This window comes from Papaver somniferum, unplaced genomic scaffold, assembly GCF_003573695.1.
Source record: "Papaver somniferum cultivar HN1 unplaced genomic scaffold, ASM357369v1 unplaced-scaffold_18, whole genome shotgun sequence".
In the NCBI taxonomy this organism is placed as follows: Eukaryota; Viridiplantae; Streptophyta; class Magnoliopsida; order Ranunculales; family Papaveraceae; genus Papaver; species Papaver somniferum.
In genome coordinates, this window is record NW_020627707.1 from 673,969 (window position 1) to 686,801 (window position 12,833).

The window sequence follows — 12,833 nt, forward strand, 5'->3', positions numbered from 1 at the left end:
TCAACATAAGTAAACTTACGGAGATACGACTAAGGTAATCATACGGAGATGACTAACTTAATCGTTCACATACTCAACATAAGGAAAACCTTACGGAATATACGATTACGTTAACCAATAGAACATGATTAGTATATCAACACAATAATTTGTGGAATATATGAAAACTCAACTAGATTAATTACAAGAGAACCTATAATTAATGTAATTGGAATACAAACAACCAAACTAATCACCGAAGTAATCAATTTAATTATTTTGGGCTCAACATAAGAGAACTTATGGAACCTCGACTAAGTTCATTATAGAATATGACAACCTTAACTGTACATGTACTCGACATAAAAAAGAAAACTTATGGAGTACAAACTAAATAACCAAACTGGTTGATTAATTTAGTTCCTAATGCTCGACTTATAGCATCTTATGGAACAACCAACAAAGCGAATAAGAATAATCGACTTAGTTGTATCGTGCTCAACATAAGATACACAATGGAGCCTTCACGGTAAGACATAATAAAATGGATCAATGAAGATCAATACCGTGGATAACATACAAGGATCTATTCTAATTTCCATCATAACGATATAATAGACTTTATCCTTGTCAAACAAAAGATTTTATCCTATTTTCCATCAAATACATGACTGCATAGGCATAACTTTTGTATATGTCAAAAGTCCATTCGTCCTTTCATCAATACGAATACCGATTCATAAACGACTTTCCTTTTGACCGCAATATGGGACCTTCAAGTTCACGGATGCAAACAATACATATCCCATAAAAATATTGCAATATCACAAACCATTAAAAATACTGCAATAAACAACATCCTCCAAATAGTTTTAGAATTTAATAACCAATAAACCTAAAAAATAACATAAGAAGATGAAAACAAAAAATATCTATGTGTAGTCACAATCATCGCTATTCAAAGCACTAGTTATTCTTCCAACTAATCCAAAAAGAAGACTTACTAGGTATTGTATATCTTTCTCAGGGAATCTACAGAAAACTCCTTCTTGTTATTGATGAACTCATTGATTATAGATTTCTTCTTTATCATCCTTGAGGAAGTAATTCCTTTGCATAGATATACGTTGACTGCTTCTACTGCATTACTTTTAGAAGTGCTTCTAGTTACAAGAGCCATGAAAACGTATGAGAAGAAAGAAGAAGATAAGAAGATTTAAAAAGTCAAATCCTAATCCTTGACGCATTCTTCCACAGTTTAAGGATCCAAAAACAATATTGTTAGCAGGATATTTAACAAACAAAGATACATACTTGAGTCACAAGATGCAGAGCCCCAATCCTCTCAAGCTAAGAGTGAGGACGCAGGCGTCTCCGAGCTCAGCCAGAGACAAAGTGAGCCATATGCTCCCTTTGCTTGTCAAGGCTTGTTGCAAAAACAGGTTTCCTCCTTCTTCTTATTCTGGAAGCATTGGTTTTGCATGACCTTTGGTTATCCAGATTCAACATTTCCATGTTCTCTTGCAGTTTAGAAATTCTCTTGTTCCTCTGCTTGAATCTCCAACACGTGTTTTGAACATGATTTGCATTTCCACAAAACGAACAACCCGGCGAAGCTTTGTCTTGTTTAAGTGCCTTATGTTTATTACAACTGCTAGCCTTTGTTTTCCCATGACACTTAGGAACATAGTTGACGATATCTGCAGTCTTGCTCTTAAATCCTAAACCATTGGTGTTTCCAAAGGATTTATGACCAAATAACATTGCTGAGATTTTACCAGAACTTCCAGATAATCGTTGAAGATCATCTTTGAGAGTATTAATCTCTTTTTCCTTTAGAAAAACAGTCCTGGTGAGTTGATCATTAATACAATCTATATCAAGATCTTTCACTTGGATTAAAGATTCCAGGTTCTTCAATAAAGCTTTTAATTGAAGATTTTCTTGAAGGACCTCTTTGTTCAAGAAATCGAAAATCTCTGTGTCAGACAAAATTTCTGAATCGGATATTGAGTGTATGGAGGTTTCTGCTGCGAGAGTTGTAACTTCATATTCAACAGACGTATTCAAGACGTCGACACAAGAAGATTTATCTCCATAGAATCTTTAGAAGCAATAGCTGACAGTGGATGTTTATCACATCTAACGCTCCTCTTCATGAAATCCTTGATCCTTTCTGTTAACAACGGTTTATTGAACCGATAACCGAATGAACAACACTCATCAACCCAAGATAAGTTAGAGGATTTACTTGTCTCGGAAACAACATTGGATGCAAATGTTTGAACAGAATTTGGATCACGAATTGTCACATGTCCACAGGCGGTATTCATGGAAGGAGTGTTGAGGTTGTTCCCTCCATTGATGGCATGTTTCTTAGAAATGTATCTCTTGTCTTCAAATACAGTTTCTAAGATATCCCATGCTTCTTTAGACTTAGTGCAAGTAGCCATATAGTACTGAAGATCTGGTGTAACAGCCTATCTGATAGCATTTAACCCAAAAGAGTTTTGCATTGCAGCAAGAGATTCTTCAGGACTATAACTACCAACATCCTTTGGTATAGATACATCGTCTTTTGTATTAACCGGAGGATTATAGCCGTTAACAATACATACCCAGGTTTGAAAATCACATGCTTGAAGATAAGCACACATTGCAACTTTCCATGCTGAGTAGTTTGAGCCATCAAAGACTGGTGGTACATTAATAGAGATAGCACCACTGTCCATAGAGTCAGATCGCTACAAACATGGACTTGTTAGGTCTTAAACGTGTTTGCCTGCTCTGATACCAATTGAAAAAGCGGGGGTCTAAAAACACCACCCAATATTTCGCTTAGCAATCTATATGGACTAACTCTGAAATACTTTGCTAGAGAATCAACTAGGCAGTCAGACTCAATCTAGATAAAAGTATCTCAAGGAGTTTACTCAAGCTAAAAACAATAACGAGTCTTTATCAAATACAAGGAATACTTGGACGGTACCAAGGACAATTTTCCAAGGATCAATCAATATCAATCAACAACCAAAGGTTGGATTTCCAATTGATGATCACGAACGCACAACCTGTATTATTTCAATTATATAAAATATAATGCGGAAAAGAAATAACACAGACACCAGAAATTTTGTTAACGAGGAAACCGCAAATGCAGAAAAACCCCGGGACCTAGTCCAGATTGAATACACACTGTATTAAGCCGCTACAGACACTAGCCTACTTCAAACTAACTTCGGACTGGACTATAGTTGAACCCCAATCAGTCTCCCACTGATCCAAGGTACAGTTGTACACCTACGCCTCTGATCCCAGCAGGATACTGCGCACTTGATTCCCTTAGATGATCTTCCCCACAACCAAGAGTTGCTGCAACCCAAAATCACAGACATGATAATAAACAGATCTGTCTCACACAGAAAAGTCTATAAAAGGATAAATCTGTCTCCCACAGATAAACCATAGGTTTTGTTCCGTCTTTTGATATGAAATCAAGGTGAACAGGAACCAATTGGTAATCCGGTCTTATATTATCGAATAATACCCTAGATTAATCAATCACCCCTCTAAAATCCTTCCTGACTACACAAGAAAATTGTCGAGGAATCACAAACAGTGAGACGAAGATTTTGTGACTTCTTTATCTTGCCTATTGGACAACTCTTACGATCTCAAGTCAATCAATCGATTGTACTCGTACTATAGAAGATGGAAGATCAGATCACACAACTACGATAAAAGTAGTATCGGTCTGGCTTCACAATCCCAATGAAGTCTTTAAGTCGTTAACCTGATTTTAGAGAAGAAGATCAAAGGTCAATCAATCGATTGTACTCGTACGATGGAAGATGGAAGATCAGATCACACAACTACGATAAAAGTAGTATCGGTCTGGCTTCACAATTCCAATGAAGTATTCAAGTCGTTAACCTGATTTTAGAGATGAAAATCAAAGGTTAACCTGATAGACACATTTTTGTGTCTAAATTGTCCTCAATTTTCTCTATGTTGGTATTCGATTTTGTACTTATTTTGGTGTTTTGTGTGTTTGTAGGTATTTTTGGAAGAATCGGCTCGAAAAATTGCTAAAGGCACCCCCGAAGGACATTTGCTAAGCGGACCTCAGATTTGTCTAAGGGGAACCCGCGGTTATGTGCAGCCCAAATTTGTTCTCAACACCCAAATAACTATCGGCACCCCAACAGAAGGATAAGAGGCACCCTTCATCTTCAACATTCAAAAAGAATATTTGCGGGAAATCTGGTTCCACCGTTAAAGGATTTATTATCTTTAAGATAAGAATATCTTCTTTCCTTATAAACAGGAAGAATTTGAAGAAAAAGGAAGTTATCTTGTATTAAACAAGAGAGATATCCTTGGAAGATTTTATCTTGGATTTTATTCTGTGAATTAAAGAAGATATGAGTTTAGTAAAGAAATATGGAGAATAAAGAGAAGGAAAAATTAATGAAGATATTTTTAATTAAAAAGAAGAATATTTTGGAGTTATGGAAGAATATATTTGAGTAATGCTTATTTGTGTGTATAAATAGAAAGCTAGAGAGCACATTTGAGGGGGAGAGTTTGGGAGAGAAAAATAAAATCATTGCGTTAATAATTTTCTCCCATTTTCATTATTTGTAAACACTTTGAGCAATGAAATTATATTTCGAGTGTGTTTCCAACCTAATGAGCTAAACCCAACATTGGGATGACGGAGGAAGCTGGATTTCATCAATGTGGTAATTTGATTAATTCTTTTATTTACTTTTTACACCGATTTTAAATGATTTATGATTTATATTAATCAATTGTCATCTTATTAGATAGTGTATGCTTAGTCTTAGGTGCTTTAGATACACTATGCTTGTAATTTACAATTGATGTTTTACGAAATCTATCCTTGGCAAAATATTAGAGTTGATATTTTTATTGTTTGAGCGATAAATGTATAGGATTAATTTTTGAACCACTTGAATATGAAAGCAGTGAAATCCTGAGTCCCAGTGAATTCTTCATCCAGTGACATATTTTGTATATAATTTCTTATTTTTAGTATTTTTATATTTAAGCCTAAAATCAATTTCAACAATTCCGAGTGAACGACAATCTTATTTACCACTATTCAAAATTCGATCAATCTCAGCAGGATACTACGCACTTGATTCCCTTAGATGATCTCACCCACAACCAAGAGTTGTTGCAACCCAAAATCACAGACTTGATAATAAACAGATCTGTCTCACACAGAAAAGTCTATCAAAGGATAAATCTATCTCCCACAGATAAACCCTAGGTTTTGTTCCGTCTTAAGATATAAATCAAGGTGAACAAGAACCAATTGATAATCCGGTCTTATATTCCCGAAGAACAGCCTAGATTAATCAATCACCTCTCTACAATCCTTCCTGACTACACAGGCGGTTTGCCGAGGAATCACAAATAGTGAGACGAAGATGTTTGTGACTTCTTTATATTTCCTATCGGAGAACTCTCACGATCTCAAGTCAATCAATCGATTGTACTCGTAGGATAGAAGATGGAAGATCAGATCACACAACTACGATAAAAGTAGTATCGGTCTGGCTTCAATCCCAATGAAGTCTTTAAGTCGTTAACCTGATTTTAGAGATGAAAATAAAAGGTTAATGGAGATCGACTCTAGCGGGCGCACTAGTAGCACACAGACGTGTGGGGATTAGTTTTGCACAATGCTAGATGTCTCATTTATATAGCCTTCAAATTATGGTTTTTCCTTAGGTACAAAGCAATCCTTATTCACTGTTAGATGAGAACCTGATTTAGATTCAAGCCAATATTTCTCAACCGTTAGATCGAAAACTTAGCTTGTCACACACACTTGGGTAAACGTTTACTGGGTTTGTGAAAACCATGCCCAAATGTGTACGTGTATGTTGGTTCAACATAGTAACCCAAAAGGTTAACCATATGAGCATTTCATATCAACCTTGTTCTTCTTCACCATAACTAGTTCAATTGACTCAAATGAACTAGTTAAAGAGTTGTTCAATTGCTATGAGATCTTATGTAACTACACAAGACACAATTGAAACAAAGATGATTCGATTCGATTGAATCATCTCATGAACATTATAGCCACGGTTTGCATAAAGCATCCTTAGTAATTTAATGTTTCATGTTCAGAGCACATCTTTAGATCATAACCTCTTAAGTTCACAAAAAATTTCTCGTACTTAAGTTAATCGGTTGAGTTTTCCAAACTCAGCAGAAATTTTCGGAAAGAGAACTTCGGTCAGTTCGCGGATTGGGTTCGCGGACTAAGTTCGCAGACTTAGCACACAAACGAGTTTTGGAAAATCCAGCAGAAATTCTCGGTCGACAACTTCCGACAGTTCGCGGACTGAGTCTGCAGACTTGGCAAGCCAATTCCATAATCCTCCCGATTTCTCTTGATCAACAAAGTTTGAAAACTTCGGTTCAAGGAATACATGGTTATGTAACCTAAACTCTCATTTCAATCATTGAGACATTCTCAGAGGACGCTATGTAGCCATTATTCACATACCGATTCATGTCAGAGCAATTCTCAAAGTGATTGAAACTTTTCATGACTTTCGTCACTAGGTGAAGATAAACTTGATCAAAGCGAAACTCTTTACCAACACACAATTTCGAGATAAAAGATAAGCAATGAATTCTCAGCTCGAAATGTCAAATGTGTATTATCTAGTCTATATAACATACGACTTTTGTCTCATAAGAAGTAGGAGATAGAATAGATAGACTTTTGAGTGATAGATAAGTTCAAGTCTCCACATACCTTTTTATGTTGATGAAGTTCCACGATTCCTTGTATAGATCTTCGTCGTTGTATGATGAATTGCCATGAAGTCCTTGAGCTCAACTACACTTTTCTATCCTAGTCCGAGACTTAGCTATGTAGGATAGAAATTAAGACTCATAGTTTTGATCACTAACATTGACAAAGATGCTTGAGATAGCAACGCATGCGAGGTCGACCGAGCTATGCTCTAACATAAGCAATCTTGAAACCGTCAAACTGTTTTGGAAGCGAATTAACTGCATTTTGAACTAGATAATCATCTGTAAGATTCGTGTCCAAACCCCTTAACTTGTAGATCAGATCAGCCATTTGAATAATATGATCTCGAACATTATCTTCCCCATTGTACCGCATAGAAGACAACTGACCCATGTATCTTCCAACCATAGATTTTGCGGAACTTGTGAACTGTGACTTTATGACTTCCATAAGTTATTTAGATGTCTCTGTATCAGGAATAGCACCTCGTATAGCATCAGAAATAACACCACGCATGATCAGAAGACTCATCATGTTTTCCTTTTCCCATTTAAGGTAATCCCGCTTCTCACTTTTCTTGGCAGTATCAGAAAGTGTTTCTGGTTTGGGTTTAAAACAATATCATAATCTATATAACCCAAAGCTATTTCAACCTGCGACTTCCACCTTGATTAATTTGTGCCATTCAATGGCTCAATACCAACTATAAACCTTTGGACTTGAACATGATTCATGATCGTAACTTTCATACCATTTAAAACTTTATGATTTGATTATGCATATGACATTGGCATATGAAAAGGAATATAGGTATAACAAATCAAAACATACGAGTTCTATATAATAACTATTCTGATTTCAGACTCGATATCCCAGAGCTTCACCTTTGGGTGAAAACTACGATATATCAAGTCTCTAACCATAAAACAAAGATAATCGACTTATATTTAGCATATAACAATCCCTTTTCACCTTTTGGTTCGAAGAATTATCACCTACCGCATATAAGCAAATTATTCTGTTCCGTTCAAGACGTCGTAAGTATGATTCACCTTTGGGTATAATCATACCAGTGATCTCCAGAACGCTACTTCACACAGTTCCTTAACTGAAAAACATGTACTTTGTTTCTTCTTGTATCACTTTGGCGATACATATCATATAACATAGACACATAGGAACTTCTGAAGCAAAACAACATATAATTCCAATTGATTCTAAGGATCTGAAACTTAACAAGTTAATTACTACAAGAACATGTACTAGTTAAAGAATATTGATTAAACCTAGGGCTCTGATACCAATGTTAGAAAATCAGCAACTTAAACATGATTGCTATAGGTTAAGCATGATTTAGAGTTTTCTTTAGCATGTTCAGTTACAATGGTTTCATGTTGATATTACTTTATATTTAGGATCTTCAATATTTTAACTAGACAGTTCACTGAAACAAATAGATGTAGTCAGGGACATACCTTAGATTAGGATTGATATGAAGTTTGATAGACAACAATTTTACTAGCAGTACTAGGATATTTATCAGCTAGGTAAACTTCCAGTTCTATCTCCTCCTATTTTCCATTGATGGTGTAGACTTTAGTTATATAAGAGGCTAGAATGGAGTCTACCTCATGCTACATAGGAACAGGTGTCCTTCAACCTGCCATCATCAGTTGAAGAACAATCCTACAACAACCCATATTATCTTGTATGCCACCTGCAATGATCAAAGAATATCATTTCCTTGACCATAACAAAAAATTGGCATACATATTCTAAACCTTAAACTTTCAGATTAGGATTGCACTAATCCAACTTAGTTAAAAGCAAAACTTAATTTGTTGCTAAACCAAATAAGCTAACAGCGTCATTAAGCTTTTAAACTCCTAAATGATGTGTTTTATTTTTCTTGTCAAACCATAGAACGTGTCGGGAGGTTAGGCTTTAGATTTTGCGGGCAAATAAGCTGGGAAGTGAACTAGGTTTCCCTTTTGTGTGCTAGAACTGTATAGCATAACTTTTATTGTTCAACTTCCTTCATAACCAATTTTTTTTTGGTATATACCTTTATTTTTATTGGAATTTTTTTTTTTGATCGGTAAATTTTTTTTTATTGGAAATTGCATGGAGTCTTTGGACCATGGGGTAGTATTTTTCTTACAGCATGTAGTTTGTTGATTTTTTTTTCTGCTCGGGTACTTCTCGAGTATTTATGAACTTGCACCATCATAACCAATTACTTTATAGTGCCATAATAATAGATGCAATTAAACACTACACTTGATAGTACTGCTGACTTTTTTGATGAGATTGAGCATTTTTCCTCGTATTTTAAGAAGCCAGAAGTGGTAAAATTTACAAATGTATTTAAAAATAAAAAAATCACTAAAAACAATCAACACAATAAGTTTCACAAAAATCACTAAAATCACATATTAATGATATTTCTTATATTCATGTTTCACTACATAACGAACCCAAGATCTACCATCTTCTAGTAATCCACGGAACCAGAAGAATCTTTGTTTTCCAAACACTCTGGTGGCACATATGCATGAATTTATCTGCCAATATGATGGTAGCCCTCCTAGCAGGGACTATAAGATAGTAATTACCATCCAGCAAGTTATATTATGTGTGAAAAACAATTCGACTTGGATCCAAAGATAGCTTTCCCACATTGTCGACATATAATATGTTCACATTTTCCTTTACCCAATATGAAGTCATGTTCCAATAATACGAACACGACTGGCTTATTTCCTAACAACACCCCTTTCTGCATGGACACAATTTAATGTTTAATATTTTTCTTGGGAAGATAGAGACTATGCAATTTGGTGGAATAAAACAACGACAGATTTCAACTACATTTTAAACTAATTAATTACCTTCATAAAACAATTTAATGTTTAAATATCGTGAATTTTATATAAAACAATTTAATGTTTAATATTTTTCTTGGGCAGATAGAGGCTTTGCAATTTGGTGGAATAAAACAACAACAGATTTCAACTACATTCTAAACTAATTAATTACCTTAATGTTAAGATTGTACATGATAATATAATACTGTATATATTACTTTATATGATAATCAAATTTAGTTAATGCTACTACATGTAATAAATATATTAAGATAAATAGTAACAATTTCTGGGATATCTTATCGAGTTTTTTTTTTGTTCGTTTGTTCGAATTTCAAGAAATATATTATCATAATAAAGCTGAAAGTCTGGTACGTTAAAATTTGTCACAGCAAGATAAAATATAAAAACAGTATATGATGTGGAATTCGTAAAGGAGTTCCAATAGAAAGAGAATTCAATATTTTTATTATTATGTTCTTAATGTTATTTCTCAACTTACAATTGACATGCATTATTAAAATTTATTAACAAACTTGAAACCTAAGTGATATCAATCTAAAGCTCCAATGGACAACATTTTGCTCCACTGAGTGTGTGCTTTCATAACCTACAACACTAGAGAAGGTGTTAAGAAGGTTGGAGTGGCGCAATTTAATAAGCTGGTTTAAAGGGTTTCATGCTGAAGCAATGCAAAACCTGTGCTAAGCGAATTATTTTAAAAGAAAGTAAAAAATATTATTACAAAGTTTATAATCGAAAAAGAACCCGAAATTATAAAAATATCAGTTGGACCAGTGAAGTTGTTATCAGCTAATCCGCTTTAATAACCTCATATCTTTCTTTGGGTATTGTATAATTTTATTAAGGTTTAATTTATATGGTATATAGGAGGAAGAATCCAGATAATGATACATTAATTCTCTTGATAATATAATTTAGTTAATGTTACTGCATGTAATAAATATATGTTAATGTTACTGCATGCAATAAATATATTTAGATAAATAGTGAAATTAGGGATACCTTATCGAGTTCTTTTTTCTGTTTGAATTTCAAGAAATATACTATCATAATAAAGATCAAAATTGGATACATTAAAATATTTTATCATTTGTCACGTCAAGATAACAAATAAAAATAATATATGATGTGGAATCCCAAAAAGAATTCCAATGGAAAGAGAATTCTATTTTTTATTATTATGTTCTCGTTGTTATTTCTCAACTTAAAATTAACATGTGTTATTAACAAATTTAAAACCTATAGATTCAACTAGGAAACGAGATATTTTAATCGAAAAGTAAAAAAACTTATTACAAAGCTTATAATCGGAAGAGAAACAAAAAATATAAAAATATCTTTTGGACCAGTGAAATTGGTATCAGCTAATTCCGCATCAACGACTTAAGAATGATCTTCCTTCGTGTATTGTCTAATTTTAAGGTTTAATTTATATGGTATATAGGAGGAAGAATCCAGATAATGAAACATTAATTCTCTTTGATAATTTTTGCATACAATTCTTTTAGCAAAAAAGTTCAATGGTAATATATTAAACTCTTCAAGCTGACATCTTTTGTGCGAGTTTCTTGATTGTAGGCAAAACCAGAGCTTCATAAGGAGACTTCATGTTATGGTGATAATCCATACATACAAAAATGGTAATAATATACATATTCTTTTTAAAAAGTCGAAATTTGCCAGACTTGTAGTAACTTGCGGCTAAAGAATGTCAATCGTGTATGCCTCTTGGATCTTGAGTATGGCCTATCAATTCAGGTTTGGGATAATGCCTTATTCATCAAATCCAAAGATTGACGTGAATTGAGGGTATTTTGTAGTACATGATCGAATGGTATGACTTATAGTTTCACGTAACTTTCGACGCCTTTTAATTTATATGTTAGTTGCGCTAGTTCAGAGTGCATGAAAGGTGCCTCAGTTTCTTTGCATTATTTAGCGCGCAAAGCATAGCGTCTTAACTCCTTCATACCTACTAAAAACACCATATATTGGACATCAATGCTCACTGCCTATGCAGAAAACAATGTAATTACAAAAGCACGGAGATTGTTTGATGAAATGACTCAACTAAATACTGCAACTTGGAATGCTATGATTACAGCTTATACTCGCAGTACTTGTCACATTAATGAAGTTTATGAATTGTTTTGTAAAGTTCCTGAAAGAAATGTGGTTACATATGCTGTTACGATAACGCGTTTTTTTCGTGTTAGAATGTTAAATGAAGTTGAGAAGATTTACTATGAAATGCCTGAAATTGGTAGAGACCTGGTTGTTTCAAATGCAATGATTAAGGGGTATTTGAAGCTTGGTGAATTGGATAGAGCGGTTTTTGTGTTCGATTCTATGGTCGAGAGAAATGTCATTTCATGGAGTTCGATTTTACATGGGTATTGTAGGAATGGTAAGGTTAGTGATGCGGAAGTATTGTTTCAGAAGATGCCTGAGAACAATGTTGTTTCGTGGACTACAATGATCAGTGGGTATATGAAGAGTGGGCAATGGGTAAAAGGTCTTGAGTGTTTTTCAAAGATGAGAAGAGAAGAGCACGTTGAAGTAAATCCTACTACCATAATGGTAATTTTGAATACTTGTACAAGTTTGGGTAATTTAAAGAAGGTATTCAGATACATGGATTGGTTATTTCAAATGCAATGATTAATGGGTTTTGAAGGCGACATAGATAACAGATCTGGTCCTTTATCTAAGTTTATAGAGAAATTCTGCAATGTAAAGCTCTTGAAAATCTCAGGTGCTTACTTTAAGGTATGTTTTCTTACGTTTTAGTGTTTGTTTCTTTATAATCTTAGGCGATTTGATTATTCTATATAGTGATCTGGGGTCCTCAATATCTCTTGATTTTTCTTTTCAAAATATGTTGTACGATACCATAAGTTCTTCTCACACCCCTCTGACTAAGCTTGAACCTGACAAATGCAAATTTACTCTACAATCAATAGGACGTATAATTGTTTTCACTTTAGTATCGTTTTTTGTATGCCTTGTTATTATCAGATTCTCAAGCGCGCAAAGGTTCTGTCTACAAGCTTCCCTACCTTTGGTAATTTGATCCGCTTGGAAGTGTATGATATTCAAATGAAAACATGATTCAACTTTCTAGATATCTCTCCAAATTTGGAATCACTCGTCAT

At 34.1% G+C, this 12,833-nt stretch overlaps 1 protein-coding gene across 1 annotated transcript; it reads left to right on the forward strand.

Moving 5' to 3' along the window:
• Positions 1-11,679: 11,679 nt before the first annotated feature.
• LOC113337801 (pentatricopeptide repeat-containing protein At1g53600, mitochondrial-like) lies at positions 11,680-12,339 on the forward strand. The gene has a single exon (XM_026583386.1). It carries the CDS (start codon positions 11,680-11,682, stop codon positions 12,337-12,339), a length of 660 nt encoding a protein of 219 aa, XP_026439171.1.
• Positions 12,340-12,833: the final 494 nt, after the last annotated feature.